Below are 16,342 nucleotides of genomic sequence, written 5' to 3' on the forward strand. Positions count from 1 at the left end.
CAGGCATTAGCTTGAAATAACTGCAGGCAGGTCTTGAAAAATGTGTTCATACCACTGGTTACACAAGATGAAAGAGACAGCAACTTACATCTGGCATTGAAAGAGACTGATCCAATCCAATTTCCACTTTGTTCAGGACCGCGATACTGAATGACAGAACACCCACGAATACTGCTACCTGGAATGAAAAGTGAGTTATAAGGCAGTGACTGCTTACCGTATTAGAAAGTAAGAACAGAAAATCAGGGGGTAATCTAGATTTTTAGCAAGTGCCCAATATGAAGTGTTCGATAAATGTTAAGTGTTACTTTACCATTATTGGAAACTAACTTATGTGCTTTGAGTAGAGAAGTGAGAGATGATCACTGTCGGCTACATCTAGTACATAAACGACAAAAAGCTCTTGCGGGGTTCCTGGGGACTAGGGACAGTGGGTGGTGTGGGGAGGGGTGTGTGTGACCCTAGAAGGGGAGCACAAGGGAGAGTGTTGTGACAGAGCACTTCTATATGTCGACTGTAGCAGTGGTTCTATGAATCTGCACGTGTGATAAAATGACTGAGAACTAGACGCACACATCGTACCAACATCAGATTCCTGGTTTTGACATTGAACTGCAATTATGTAAGACCCACAGGAAGAAACTGGGCCTTCTCTGTACTCTCTTTGCAATTTTCTATGAATGTATAATTAGATCAAAATAAAAACTTGCTTTTGTTGACTGCTAAAAGCTAGCTAGAAAAACATTTTATATATTTGTATATATTTGCTTTTGCAAATATACTTAGCAGCTGTTGGAATCCCCTTGCCAAGCAGATTTCTTCTTCTTTTTAAATTTATTTGTTTATTTTGAGAAAGAGAGAGTTGGGGGGAGAGGCAGAGAGAGAAGGAGAGAGAGAATCCCAAGCAGGCTCTATACTGTCAGCACAGAGTCCAACTCAAGGCTTGGTCTTATAAACTGTGAGATCATGACTGGAATGCAGATCAAGGGTTGGACACTTAATCAACTGAGCCACCCAGGTGCCCTGCAAACCAGTTTCTTAGAATGCATGACAGACCTATTTTGGGAAGGAAAACCACAGACAAACTCCTACCACAATTGGTCTCAACCAGTCCTTAAGCAGAAGTGGAGAGTAAGAGTGCTTGAAGAGCCGAAACAAGCAGCTCTCAGAAGCCTGCACACTAGTTCCATCTTCAGAGCCTCTGACACAGCAAAGAACATCCAGACGGTTCTTCTGAGAGGACAAAGAGGAACAAAGGTCACACCCTCCCACTGCTTCACTCGCATTCTAGACCCTAATTAGGAGACTGTAATCCTGTTAACAACTTACCTCTTGCCGCTTAATGTCTAACCCCAAGAGACTCACAAAACAGGTAATCTGAAGAAGGAAGTCGATGAGGACTGCCATCCCGGCAAACAGAGAGAAGGTGTGGACGGCCGGCATCTTTGAGAGTGCTCCTGCAGGGGACAGAAGCTGCCACGTCACTGCCCCGCAGCACAGGACTACGCAGTCTTCCACTCCTGTGGGCCTGGCAGCGTCAGGGGACAGCAGGCTGCAGCCATGAGAAGACCCTTGCCCCCCACGCCGCCACCCGAGTCTGTGGATGTCACACCAGAACTGGAAACGAGTCCGTAAGCCCAGTGTTCACTTGGGGAGTCACTTGGGGAGTTAAATGTGGGCTCCTATGCTCTAACCCTATCCTACTTAATCGGGACAGTGGGAATTGATACCCGATTTGATTGTATTTGAGAGGCTCTCCGGGCAAAGCTATGCACATTAAACTTTCGGAACCACCAATATGGGTCGTTTCTTACGGTACCTTTGATGCTTTGATCTAGAGAGAGCAGTATTTCTCTCTGCTATTACATCAACAGTGCTAGTCTCCCACTTCTGTCACAATCAACTGAGGGCGCGACAAGTCAGAGGTACTAGCTCAACACCCAGGAACTCAAACTGGCATCCACAGTATCCCATGTGGCCCAATCCATCTTAGGATGAAAAGCCGCATTTAACAAATATGAATAGCCAGCATTTAACACTGAGGTCTTACACAAAAATCTAGATTCACAGCTTTGCTTTAAAAAAAAAAAAAGAAAAAGAAAACTGGACCCAGCGCCACTGGGCCAGCAACATGTAACTGCCTGTTTTAGACCTGTGCCCTCTGCGTGCCACAACCCCACTGCTCCTACTGTCCCCCAGAGTCACTCCAGCCTTGAGGCACAGTGTCTATTACCATCGCAGTTGCGCTGATTTGCTGAAAAAAGGGGAAGAAGAGCAAATAACTATCGTTGCACCTATATCCGTCAAGAGGAAGTATAAGGGCCGCAGGAGGCAAAGTGCGTTGCTTTGTGGGAGAGAACAGCCTACTAGCGTGTCTGACTTGAAAGACGGCTACCTTCAGTGACCCTCCAACAAACAGCCCCATGTATGGTGACCCTGTAGCCCAAGGAGGCGTTTCCATTTGTGACCTACAAATCGTATCTCTCTCTGGACTCATGGGGCAATTCTAATCTAGCCTCCTGCTCAGAGATGCGCTCAGTTTTCTCGTCCTACTGTCACTGCACAGCAGAGACAGGGGCAGGTGGCCCTGCCAGTAAGGCTGGCTGGTGACTTCTCCATAGGAAAGAAACCTGAAAGCGCTGGCTTTTGCTGCAGCTTGTTGGCCTACAGTGGGGAGCGGCCCGTGCACCCGTGTGCCCCAGTGCTCTGTGGGCACAGAGGTGGAAGGCTGTCTGGGGGAACGCTGCAGGCCACCGGCCATGGACTCTGGAGTGCCGTGTGGCTCTGTGAGAATGCCCTTTTCACAGATCAACATTGGCCACAGGTGCCAAAAAGGGGGAGCAGCAGAGGAGTTCCAGGTACCTGTCACCCCAGACCCCAACATCAACACTGTCCTGAAACACCAGGGGCAAGAGGACGCTTCCAGAACGACACCCCAGATACGGCCAGCAGTTTTCCCCGTGGCCTGCTCTGCTGCTTTCCGGTTACAGAATAAAGCTCAAGCAAGCAAGCAGCCCAGATCCTTCTACTCCCAGGCTCAGAAAACTGTAGGACTGGTAGAATTCAGAGAGTGATTACCTAAGAAAAATGCCACTGCCTCTGAAAAGGAGGACAGGAACATACTAGGAGCCACTTCTCCTAGGACCCTGCCCAGCTGCTGATCCAGAGTCTCTCCTTGAAGACGTTCATCTCGCTTAAAAAAAAACACACACACACAAAACAAAATAAGGGCCGTTAAAATTTCTAAATAACACCACCACCTCTTTGCTGCTTTAACTCCTGGTAAAGAAGAATGATTAGTAGTTTTTTTTTTTTAATGTTTATTTATTTTTTGAAAGAGAGACACAGACAGGGGTGGGTGGGGGAGGGACTGAGAGAGGAGACACAGAATCTGAAACAGGCTCCAGGCTCTGAGCTGTTAATACAGAGCCTGACACGGGGCTTGAACTCACAAACTGCAAGATCATGACCTGAGCTGAAGCTGGACACTTAATCGACTGAGCCACCCCGGCGCCCCTAGTAGCTTCTATTGTACATAAAATTTTATGGGAGACCCACAACTTGTCATGATAATTCATCTGGGTATTACTAAACCCCTGCACTAGGTAACAGGTGAGAAGCTCAAGGAGAGACTTAGCATCTTATCAAGAAAACACATGGAATGTAGGCTGCAGGTGGCTGGACCATTCCCGACAATCTTACATGCCACTGAGTCTTCAAGTAAGGGGACTGGGACAGAATAAATGGACTGAGACCATTTTCTCCATCAGCGGGCATTTCTGACAAATCTTTGATTCTTTTACACTATTGGAGATTTTAATAACAGTCACGTCCAAAATACTCTCCACAAGCATGAGAGCCCTTTTTTACATACGTACTTAAAACATGAATTTTCATTTTGTATCTTTTTCACCAACCAAAGAGAAGGGTGAACATCTTGGTCTTGAAATGCCCCAAACAAGATATGGACACCAATCGGCAACACAGAGAAAAGGAAACAAAGCCTCCTTGTCGTCCACCCTCGCAAATACTCCGCATGTAACTGGAGAGCCACGAACGGAGCCCAGTTCTTGGTCAGATGCCCAGCTCTGTGAGACTCTGAAAACATACCTGGTAGGCCTGGACCAGAATGAAGATGTTGTCCACCCCAACAGCCAGCACCAGGAATGGGATGACTTCGATCACAATGAGGGTGAGGGGGATCCCAATGTAGCTGAAGATGCCCAATGAGCACGCCACTGAGCTCAGCACAATGAGGATCCCCGCGATGCCGAGGGAGATTTTAGAGTCCACCTGAGACATGCGACAAAGACACAAACTGTCAGAGTACCATTCGTCTTAGGACCAAAAGGTCCTCACGTTTTACCTCTTTTTGGGTATAACTGATTTGGAGTTAAAAGTCCTGAGTTCGAGAGAAGAAATGAGAAATATTCTAGGTCTTCCCTAACAACATGTTTTACGGGCGACCGTTCTTAGCTGATGGCATGGACAAATTAGAAAAAACTGGATTGTGGGAAATACATTGTAAGTTTAAAATAAACCGAAGGCTTGGAACTGGAGAAAACAGATGCAGGAAACAAAAATGTTACATACAATTAAAACACAGGGGAATGTACAATAGTTTTGAACAAAATAAATTATGATTAAGTAGAGGCAAAAATAAGACATCATGCTATGCACGGCCATTTCTTTCCAACAAAGACACACACACACACACCACTTACTAGAAGACTGCTACAGCTTTTGATGTGCCCCAAGGCTATGGAGATGTACAGAAACATGATGGCATAGCTGATTATAACAGTGAAAATGTCACCGTTACTTTCACGATTTAGTTCGTCTTCAATACTTCGCTCGGTAGTGAAAGAAATGGTCAGATTTGGATTCTCGTAGTTTTTCACAAAATTAATAAACCTAAAGAGTGAGCAAATTTTATATTTTTAGTTAAAGCTCAGTGACAGCTAAGTGAGAAACTTCTTCCCAACTTCTATGACACAAAAATCACGTTTACTTAACCTGTGTCCACATCAGAATTTTCTACACTGGAGACTAGAAGGTGAGACACCCCAGAGTACAAAATTCCAGACATGCTGAAGTTTCTACCACTTGAATCGTTTAGAACAAGTTTAAAAGTTGGTTCACAGGGTTTGGCTTTGGCACCACATATACTAAAACTGGAATGAACCAGAAAAGATCAACATGGGCCCTGAGCAAAGCTGATAAGCAAATTCATGAAGTGTTCCGTTAAAAAATTAAAAAGGTGGTTCATGCTCTCTTTTTCACTAAAAAAGATTTCTACATAAAGTATATTATGATAAAGACATACGCTCGTGGAACAAACTTTTAAAAGCTGATTTACAGATTCAATGCAATCCCTATGAGCCTCAGCTGATAAGCTGATTCTAAAATTCACACGGATTTGCAAAGTGCCCAGAAGAGGCAACCCCTTGTTTTTCAAAGAAGGACAGAGGTGGAGGACATACACTTCTCGATTTCACACTTTTCTACTAAACAGTAGTCAAGACAGTGTGGTGTCAGCATAAGGACAGACATAACAATTCAAGATCCGAGGCATACAACTCAGAGTCCAGAAATAAACCAGGTATCTGTGGTCACCTAATATTGACAAGATGGTAAGACTATCCAATGAGAGAAAGAATAATCTATTCAACAAATGGTCTGGGATGACTGGATAGCAACATGCAAAAAAAGAATGAAATTAAACTCTCCCCTCATGTTACATAAAGAAAATTAACTCAAATGGATCAAAGAACTAAAGGTGAGAGCTAAAAATATAAAACTCTAGGGGCACCTGGGAGGCTCAGTCTGGTAAGCGTCCAACCTCAGCTCAAGTCATGATCTCACAGTCCATGAGTTTGAGCCCCACATCGGGCTCTGTGCTGTTAGTTCAGAGCCTGGAGCCTGCTTCCAATTCTGTGTCTCCCTCTCTCTCTGCCCCTTTCCTGCTTGCACTGTCTTTCTCTCTTTCTCAAAAATTATAAATACACATAAACAAACAAACCAGGCATAAATCTCCATGTCCTTGGATTGGGCAATGGTTTCTCAGATAGGACACTGAGAGTATGAACAACAAAAAACTAGAAAAACTAGACTTCAAAACTAAACACTTGTGCTTCAGTAGACACCATCAAGAAAACAAAACAAAACAAAACAAAAAAAAAACAAGCCAAAGACTGGGAGCAAATACCCAGAAATCATAGAGCTGATAGTAGGCTTGTAGAATACATAAGAATGCTTACAATTTAATAATAAAAATACAAATAATCCAGTTAAAAATGGGCAAAAGATAGGAATAGACATTTCTTGAAGGAAGTTATACAAATGGCCAATAAGCACCAAAAAAGATGCTTGAAATCATTAGCCTTCAGGGAAATGCAAATCAAAACTACAATGAGATACCACTTCACACCCACAAAGACGGCTAGACTCAAAAGGTCAGATAACAAATATTGGCGAGGACATGGGGAAATCAGAACTCACACTGCTGGTAGAATGTAAAATGGTGCAGCCACCATGGAAAGCAGTCTGGCAGTTCTTCAAAGAATCACCATTATGACCCAGCAATTCTACTCTGGGGTGTACATCCAAAAGAAATGAAAACATAGAAGCTCACACGAAACTTGAATATGGAGGTCTACAGCAGCATTATTCCTAATGGCCAAAAAGGTAGGAACCACCCAAAAGTGCATCAAATGATAAGTGGATACAAATGTGGCATATCCATAGGATGAAGCAGTACACAGCCATAAAAAGGGATGAGGTGCTGATCCATGTTACCACTTGGATGAACCTTAGAAACACGCTAAGTGCCAGAATCCAGACACAGAAGTCCACATATTCTTCCCTTCATGTAAAAATCCAGAATACAAAAATGTATGGAGACAGAAAACAGATTAATGTTTGCACAGGGCTGGGAGGTGAGAGGCTGGGGATGGGGGGGTAGGGGTGACAGCTAAAGGAGATGGGGGTTTCTTTTTGAGATTAAAAAAAGATTCTAAAATTCGCTGTGGTGACAGTTGCAGGTATCTGTGAATACACCAAAAGCTCCTGAATTACACACTTTTAATGGGTGAAATGTATGGCATAGGATTTATATTCCAACAAAGGTGTTAGGGAAAAAAAAGGCACTGGAAAACATAAAGAGTCAAAAATCCCATTCTCTGTTCCTATTCTGTAGGGGTTACAAATAGTCAACAAGTTCCCGGCCCCTTGCTTCATATTGTTTCCAGGGATGGACAGCATGGAAAGCATATATCTGCCTAACCATGCTGATTGCAGCTTTTGTGTCCTACATCTGGAACCACTTATTTGCCTATCTTTAATGACTGCATGATTTCCTACTGTGCGTGTTCCCCACGAATGTACATCCAGCTTGCTCCCGGTGTTTGCTAGGAGAAAGGGGTGCAGGGAACATTTTTGCATAAAACGTTTGCATTCCAGTGCAGGGATACTGATTCAAACGATGTGTATAAATACACCAATATTTTTTTAACATCATTAGTACCAAATAAAAAAATGACTAATTTAGACCTGACGTTGGTTATAATTGAGCCAACTGTGGTTTAAGTGCGTTCTGTTAGCACCCAACTTCCCACATGACAAAGACAGCAACTCACTCTTTTTCCCAGGCCTGGGCCCTCTGCAGCTTCTCTGTATCATTATAGTAATTATTGACGGGAAAGGTAATCACAAGGGCCGTGGCATTATTATAGTTTTGATCTGGAAAGGAAAAACGTGACATTAAGAAGAAGCATGTAGGAAATTAGACATGAAAGGAAATCACACAACAGCTGGGTGACTGATTTCTCACAGGGGCTGTAGACTGTGCTCTAAAAACAAATCACAAGTTCACTGACACAGTGTCTACAGAGCTCAGTTAATGAATAAAAAGGACGCTGTTATCTGGTGTAGATAGTTTCATGCAGGAAGGGTCACTTCTTTCTTTAACCAAACAGCACATGCATGGTAAACATTTCAAGCAGAGCAGAAAGGTGCTCAGTGTCTCTCATCCCTCAGTCCTTAGTTCTCCTCCCCACACTGTGGCCACCTGACCTACTTCCCAGAGACGCTCCACGCATGCACAGGCACGCACCTGTATTCTTTCCTTTCTTTCGTATTATTATGGTGACACGCTGTTCTGCACATGACGTTTTTAATTTGTGTCTTGGCGATGGCTCCATTTTAGGATATAAAGAGCTTCCTTATTCTTTTCTCTACTGTATTGTATTTTCTAGTATAGCTTAACCAATCTCCAATTGATGGACATTTTCCGCAATTTTTAAAATTATAAACATACTACAAAGAACACTCTGATATTTTTCATGCGTAACATACATATTTGCAGAATCAATTCTTACAAGTACAACCACTGAATCAAAAAGTATGTGCAATTCTAATTTTGACAAATTCCCCCAAAATGCCCTCCAAAGAGGCTATCCTGTTTTTTCCATTTCTTTATTTAACAAAATATTTACTGAGACCCTGCTTTGTGCCAGGCATTATTTTAGGTACCGTGGATATAAACCAGTGAATGAAAGAGGAAAACCCTGCCTTCCTGGAGCATACATTCTATTCTAGGAGCCATATACACTTCCAGTAACACTGGGGTCCCCTGCACCCCACGTTCACTCACAAGTTTTATCAAATGTGGGTTTTATCAAACTCTTATGTCTTTGCCTCTCTGTTAGGGGGAAAAGACTGAAGTGAGATGCATTTCACTATCTAGGAGTGAGATGAGCATTTTCCCCATATAATTAGCAGCCATTTGTATTTATTTCTTTTGTTAACTTTCATATAGCTTTGCCCACTTTTCTTTTGTTTACCTTTCCTTTTTTTCACAAGAGCCCTTCATGTACACATACATATAATATATATATTTTTTAAGTTTATTTATTTTTGAGAGAGACAGAGCACAAGCAGGGGAGAGGCAGAGAGGGTGACAGGGAGACACAGAATTTGAAGTAGGCTCCAGGCTCTGAACTGTCAGAGTAGAGCCCAATGAGGGGCTCGAACTCACAAACTGTGAGATCATGATCTGAGCCAAAGTCAGACACTTAAGTGACTGAGGAACCCCCTAGAGCCCTTCATATATTAAGGACACACTGTTATGTATACTGATTTTACCCCATCTGGTTTGTTGCTTTCTTTCTTTTTCTTTTTAACTTTATGATGTTTGTTTTCCACATAGGAATTAAAAAAAAAGTGCTGATTTGCATCTGGTAATGGAAGAAAAACACTTTTTTTTTTTTTTTTTAATGTTTATTTACCGAGGGAGGGCGTGGGGCAGAAAGAGAGGGAGAGAGAAAATCTCAGGTAGGCTCTGTGGTGTCAGCGCAGGGGTGGCTCAATCTCAGTAACCTTCAGATTGTGACCTGAGCTAAAATCAGGAGTCAGATGCTTAAATGACTGAGCCACCCAGGCACCCCAGAATTTTAAATTCTTATGTAGTGAAATTCATTGTTTCCTTTTGTGGCTTCTGGGTTTTATGTCTTGCTTAGAAATGCCGTCTCCATTTAAAAATTACTTAAAAATTTTCTTCTATATCTTCTTCTAGATCTTTAATAAGTTTTACTTCTTAAAAAATAAGTTGTACTTCTTATATTTAGTAAGTTTTACTTCTTATATACTTGAAGTTTATTTGGATAGAAGGAATAAGAGATCAAGTCTAATTTTGATGGCTGTGGCTTGCCAGTTGGCGACACTATCCTTTCCCCATTAATCGGAAATAACATTTTATGAGGTGAGGAAAATTTAAATACAGACACATCCTCTCCCTTCCCATCAGCAAGGAGAACAACATCTATTTGGCCTCTTCCGTGGGCTGAAGAAAAACCTGTTCAACTGCCTATTTTGGCTTCGGAAGCCAAAGGTGTCACCTGAATCATTACCCCATCATAGCTGGTACAGTCCGTTCCAAGTGCCAATGGAACCAGTAATGAGCAAACCAACTGCCCCTCCCCTTACAAGAGTGTCTCAATCCTCAACCAACTGGTTTGGGAGAAAGAACCAGATTACTTTTGTTTCTTTTTCCCCACGCCTCGCATATTATTTCTCTTCCATTACAGACGTTCTTAACCTGAGGTCCATGGACTCCCTGAGGGTTCTGAGGATGAGCTTCAAGGGTTCCACAAATGCCTTGACACTGAACAATGAATAACGTGGAGGGCACAGCTGCATAAATCTGGGGAAGGGTCTCTAGCTTTCGACAGCTTCCCAAACTGTGACCTTAAGAAGACTAACACCATCCACTTCTTTTAAATCCAGAACAAAACCCAAAGCCAAAGCCCAGAGAGAGAATGTACTTGGGATTTAAGAGATAAGGAATTAATAAGACTGCTCAATTTATGAAATCTTCATAATCAGCACTTGACTGCTAGTGACGGAACCAAGACCACTTCATCTAATGGGAAAAGGAGAAGCTTCTCTTACTTACCATCATAGCCTCCCAACACAAGCCACGGGAACACTGGCCCACCGAACGTACCCAGGCAAGGATCATGGAGCAAACTGGTATCGTTCAGAGAGGCAGGAGCCCTGAGAAGAAGTGTAGAAAACAGCTCCCAATTACAACAAGCCTCAAGACATCACAGAGACCTAAACATCTGCAGACAAACAGTTAAAGAGGCCGACGATATCCTAAGCATGACGTGGGCTCTGTGGCTCCGCAAGTGAATAATGCGGCTTGGCACTTGCCTTTGGGAGCTCAGAGCTGCTGAGTGAGAGGCACACAAATATAGCACGACGTGGTCATTAGTGCACAGGCATGGCGCCACGGGACGGGATGTCACACGGTGCATGGAGCACTGGGGAGGGAGCACTAACACACAGAGGAAACTGCCACCGAAAGCGGGAGAGCAGGCGTGTGCGGGAAGAGAGCAGCAGGATGGCTGTGTGAGGAGCCACACCAAGTCCTGTGGAGAGCACGGGGCACCCACAGAGGGGAGGACTTCAGAGGGAAGGGACGGGGCTGGAAAGAGGGAGGGACAGACAATGAAAAAAAGGGTGTCATGAGCTGTTGTTTTACAAAGAGGACCCAGGTGGCAAAGTGGAAGAAGGTCCAGAGGTGGGAAAGAAAGGGGAGGGAGAGCCCCCAGACTGTCGGGAGGTCTGTGCAAGGGCCCAGACGAGGGCAGAGCAGTGACGACAGCCAGTGGAGGAACCCGCACCTCAGGACACATCCTAAGCAAGGACACGTGTGCAGGTCTCACACAGAACCCGAACCACGGCTCTTCCAAGCCCACGGCTGATGGACCCAGGTCCTGAGGGGTTGGATCACCTGCTTGGGGCAAACAGGCTGCAGGGACGCAGTCAGAGGCCAAGCCCCATCGTCCCGCACATCGGACTTGAGAGCTCATCCAAATTAAAATCTCTAAGAATTATGCAAGGCGGGCAATGGGGAAGGATGCAGAGGTACGGCCTGAAGCCGACACAGGTGCCATCACACGACACAGGGGTCTGGGGACAGGAGATCTGTGCTCGGTTCTGGGGGCACCCGGCATGCCGCTCCCGCAGGACCTCCAGGGCAAAAGCCCGCACAGAGCTGGAGGGTGAGGAGGGAGGTGAGAACGGGAGACACGGAAGGGCAACCATGCAGCACACAGAGCCACACATGGGCACGAAGTGGCCCAGGCAGCGCTTCTGCACTGATCTGAACCACACCCCGCCCTGGACAGAACGCAAGTCTCACGCATCTCCCTCACTGTCAAAATTGTGTTAACTTCCATTTTGTAAGACTGGAAGTAAACAGCTTTCTCTTTAAATATAAAAATTGAACAATATTATTTTTTTTTCAGTTGTGAAACTGCCCATGGCCGCCCTGTACCATCCACCCTATGGAGAGTGCTGGCGTAGGGGATTTGGGTGTGCCCTTACTGTTTTATGGGGGAGCTCAGATTTTCAGAGGTGAGCTCCTTGAATCCGTGTAAGCCAGGCTCACTCGGCTCAAGAGTCACACCCTCATAGCCAAAATAGAACCAGACCAGATGTCACAGTAGCTGGCTCCTGAGGTGTGGTTAGCTGACAGCACACTCACAAGTGACCAGGAATAATTTCTCTGTCTCCATAGTGACAAAACAGCCACGGTGGCCGTCTGGATGAACAACGGTCTCCAGGCCGGCTCAGGGCCTGAGGGACAGCAGGCCCACCAGCACAGGCTGTTCTCCCTGCTAGGGGACCAGGCCACCTCACAGGTCTCCGAGCACAGATGCTCTGTGGCTAGTGCCCATGATAGAGGCCGCCTGCCCCGCCAGACGTGCCTCCAGTGGGAAGCAGCCTCAGTGCCCTCCAATCGGAACTGCACCCCAATCCTGCCTTCACTCTTCAAGGGGACACAGCATTTTTAAAAACAATTAGACACCATGGTAGAAGTTTATATTTGCAAGACAAGAAAAAGCACTAGAGGCTTCTATTCTTGTACTGTGAGACCAGTGGCTGTGGGGCAGATGCAATCATGTGTTAGCAAATCAGGCACATTTGCTGATTTTTTTTTTTANCCTAAGCGAAAGTCGGACGCTCAACCGACTAAGCCACCCAGGCGCCCCCACATTTGCTGATTATACACCATATAATCAGCCACTCCCTGATTATACACCATGAACGCTCCATGAGCGCTCCCACCCCAGGGCCTTTGTGCTTGCTGGCTGTCTACTCGAAACACCTTTCCCTCCAATATTCACAGGCTCCCTCCTTTCCTTTCTGTCTGCAGGTCTCCTCACCACCTAAAGCAGCACACCCCCAATGCCTTCCATCTCCTCGTCAGGCTTAATCTCTCCAGAGCTCTGCTTTCCACCTGGCATCAGGACAGGTATCTATTTATTCACCCTCGGTCTCCCTCCATCAGAGCGCACGCGTCACAGGGCAGGTGCCTCTGCGTGCTCACTGCTAGGTCTCTGGCACCTACAACATGTGCGGCAACAGCAAGTGCTGGCGTGCAGGTGGGCCGAGCGATGACCGTCTCCCGCCACGTACCGTACACAGTACAGCAAGTGCGTATGATAATCTGCATACACAAAGAAGTCGTCTCCTATTTTACGGTCCAGCATGGAATGGCTGTTCTGGAAGTAATTTAACACGCTCAGGATGGTGCAATTCTTGTTATAGGGTGAGAGGGGGGCCACGCAGATGTCCTGAAGTGTCACAGTCTCATTGTTGTAAGATGCAGTGATATTTTCGATGGCGATCTGTAAGTCAAGAACCTGAAAGAAGATTTTAAAAGTAAACAAACCCAGAAACACATCAGATTTCTCTCAGATTGTGACTAATTGTTACTGCCCTGACAGGTGAGAAGATAAAAAGTATTTGTGGAGGGGCGTCTGGATGGCTCAGTTGGTTAAGCATCTGACTTTGGCTCAGGTCATGATCTCATGGTTCGTGGATTTGAGCCCCACGTCGGGCTCTGTGCTGACAGCTTGGAGGCAGGAGCCTGCTTCAGATTCTGTGTCTCCCTTTCTCTCTGCCCCTCCCCAACTCATGCTCTGTCTCTCTCAAAAATAAAATAAACATTGAAAAAAAATTTTTTTTGAAAGTTATTTGTGGAAAAGCCTTCCTCACACAAGGTAGAGGACTAAGACATGCTATGGTTAAATATCGGATGACAGCAAAGGCCCACTCTTAAGAGACAGCAAGCTGGGATGGAGACCCTCTTGAGAGGTGTCCAGAGAGACAGGGAAGGGACTCTGACATCAGGACAGATCTCAGGGCAGGATACATGTACAACTCCCGTTCTACCCTTCTGCAGTAATAACAGGGCCACAGAGGGGAGACTGAGGCAGTTTGCATGGGCCTCTCGACACCCCCTCTTACTAACAAAATGCCACCTACTGCCTTGTGCTGTACTAGGATTATTTATGTATATCCTCATATTTCCCAACAGAGAATACATTCCTGGAGGTAAATGACTACGTTGTGCATCTTTTGCAACAAGCTGAGAAAAAGCAACATGGTCACTCAGTGGAGAAAAGATTCTGTTCAGGTCTTGAGACCATTTTGATGTTTTTCAAGATACCAGACTTTCTGTAGGCAAGAGCAATATTTAAAGGAAAAATCATGTGATCGAGCAACCGTTCATTAAAAAAACAAGCGGGATGCCATTTATTCACAGATAGAGTTCTTCAGGTCAAGTGTGATAAGGGAGATCAGGAAGGTTTAAAGGCCTCTGTAAGAGAGTGGGATGGATCTCTCCAAATGCACCTGCTACCAAATGCAGGCTGGGGCTCACCTTCCGGAAATGATAAATTCATTCCTGCAGGGGGCCCAGCAGCAGCTCCTGCCTAGGCCCCCAGAACAACATTAAAGAGACTTCATTCCTTTGGGTCCTGGCACATTACCTTTCAATAGCCAAAGGAAAAATTTAATAAGTTCCTAAGGTAAAACATAAATACATTCTGCTTCAATAGAATCGTTTCTCTCAATTTCAATAAAGAAGCAAGGCCTGCTATATGAAGGAAATACAAAAGCAGTCTACGGTCAATTTTTCAGGAAGTTCGACATCCACCATTCACTTTCCTGAAAAGTAAATGAAAAGCAAATGAAAAGCACCTTTACCTTTTTACTGTTAAGATTTTCAAGATATATCGCCACATTCAGCCCCAAGCCCACATCAGGTAGAACCCGTCAATATGTCAAAGCCAGCAAACAAACCACCCGGCTCCCCAGAATGGATTTCTGCTAAGAGCACGTTACCTGGTGCAAGATCTCGATGTCAAGTGGAGGTCCGAAGGGCACGTCAGACCCCGAGGGGTATGGCTCGTAAGTGTGTGCACTGGTATGGGGGGCCTGGATGATGAGCTGCTCCGTGCGGAAGAAAGGCCCAAAGTGCGTGTCAAAGTACTCTTTCTCCAGGCGCGCCTGGCTGCTGGGGGCTGACCACAGGTCCACCGGATTGGTTGTGACCCGCACAAACACCAGGCCTGAAGAACAGGCGGCAATGAAGGCCACCGAGAAGAAGATGATGCAGCCTGGGTTCCGGACACAGAAAGAACCCCACTGGGAGAAGAGCCGCTTCAAACAGCCCTCAAATGCCGCACCAAGCGCGTCGCAGCAGGACGCCTCTCCTGGAAGAGCGGGAGAGGAAGGGAGGGTGGAGGTTAAGAGCCAAGCCATTCCTGAAAGTCGGAACAGGGAAAGCGTTAGCTACTTCCGCAGGGGCCAGGAATAGTGGCCGCGAATAGTGGCCGCACCAGGGATGGCACGAGATCCGGCCCCCGGCATTCCCCGCCCCCAGCACCTATCTGCTCAGGAAGCCATCTTCCTTGCCTGCCCACGGTGACAGTGCCTGCCATCCCACCCCACAGAGGAGCGATGCTCACACAACAAGCAAAGTCCTCTGAGCACTCTGTCCCAGGTGCTTCACATCCACCTGTGTGGCTATGCCTGCCCCTCCACAGCTCTTACCCCAGTCCCTAATTATCCTGTCCCAGAACAGCACATGAACATTTGCTGAGGAAACGTGCACTCATACAAACATAATCCTAGCCATCTGAGTACAAATTTGCCTACCTTTGTCCCTGGCATTTACAGAGAAAGCTATGTTGCTATCAATGGGGGTGTACTCGGAGACAAAATAGCGTTTTCTGAAAAACAAAAGCACAGAGGCAGTATTAGTGGACTTTCGACATAAGGAGGCCATTCCTCTGACAGTCCTGGAGACCCATGATAAGCTCACTGCTCCATCCTAGTTCCTTCCAGTCTAATTGCTGCCTTCTTCCCCCCAGGTTCCCTTGCACTAAGTCCTCCTGCTCACCAGTCTCAGGAGAAAAATCCAAGATGGTATTAAAAACAAATTGATAAAGGATAATTTCACCTTGTGGCCTTCATTTATGTTTAAAACTTCAGATCCTTTAAAAACACAGTGAACACTGGGGCGCCTGGGTGGCTCTGTCAGTTAAGTGTCTGACTTTGGCTCAGGTCATGATCTCAGAGTCCGTGGGTTTGAGCCCCATGGTGGGCTCTGTGCTGACAGCTCAGAGCCTGGAGCCTGCTTCGGATTCTGTGTCTTCTCTCTGTCCCACCCCGCTCACGCTCTGTCTCTCTCCGTGAACACAGTGAACACTGCCGTGCAGCAGCAACAACCACATCTAGCGCCTGGAGCCAGATGATTAGCCACATTACCCTAACATCAGTCTCCAGTACAAGGAACCAAGGCTCCTTGCAGAAGAGGTGGATTCTAGGGCTGGCACAGGGAACACATGAGATGAGCCTGGAGCTTTTTGTGATTCCAAGAAATGAGAATGGGCTTTAGAAAGGTGAGGACACGTTAAAAAACAAAACAAAAACAAAAGCCAGAGTAGTCAATCAGAAGGTCCTCCCAATGCTCAAAACTGGA

At 45.7% G+C, this 16,342-nt stretch overlaps 1 protein-coding gene and 1 non-coding gene across 2 annotated transcripts in view; one reads left to right on the plus strand and one right to left on the minus strand.

Annotated features, from left to right (window-relative positions):
* The window catches only part of NPC1 (NPC intracellular cholesterol transporter 1), a 40,555-nt gene that overhangs the window by 7,650 nt on the left and 16,563 nt on the right, over window positions 1-16,342 (minus strand). The window contains exons 9-19 of the mRNA XM_077778162.1: window positions 15,517-15,590; window positions 14,701-15,071; window positions 12,988-13,214; window positions 10,454-10,554; window positions 7,638-7,740; window positions 4,725-4,914; window positions 4,111-4,293; window positions 3,079-3,193; window positions 1,330-1,457; window positions 1,093-1,233; window positions 89-178 (exon numbers count right to left, since the gene is read on the minus strand). Coding sequence (XP_077634288.1) covers window positions 89-178; window positions 1,093-1,233; window positions 1,330-1,457; window positions 3,079-3,193; window positions 4,111-4,293; window positions 4,725-4,914; window positions 7,638-7,740; window positions 10,454-10,554; window positions 12,988-13,214; window positions 14,701-15,071; window positions 15,517-15,590 — 1,723 coding nt within the window. The remainder of the gene's footprint in view (window positions 1-88; window positions 179-1,092; window positions 1,234-1,329; window positions 1,458-3,078; window positions 3,194-4,110; window positions 4,294-4,724; window positions 4,915-7,637; window positions 7,741-10,453; window positions 10,555-12,987; window positions 13,215-14,700; window positions 15,072-15,516; window positions 15,591-16,342) is intronic.
* LOC144243228 (U6 spliceosomal RNA) lies at window positions 5,148-5,251 on the plus strand. The gene has a single exon (XR_013338576.1). It is a non-coding gene; the product is annotated as a U6 spliceosomal RNA (small nuclear RNA).

Source organism: Crocuta crocuta, unplaced genomic scaffold (genome assembly GCF_008692635.1).
Source record: "Crocuta crocuta isolate KB4526 unplaced genomic scaffold, BGI_CrCroc_1.0 scaffold26, whole genome shotgun sequence".
NCBI classification, from domain to species: Eukaryota; Metazoa; Chordata; class Mammalia; order Carnivora; family Hyaenidae; genus Crocuta; species Crocuta crocuta.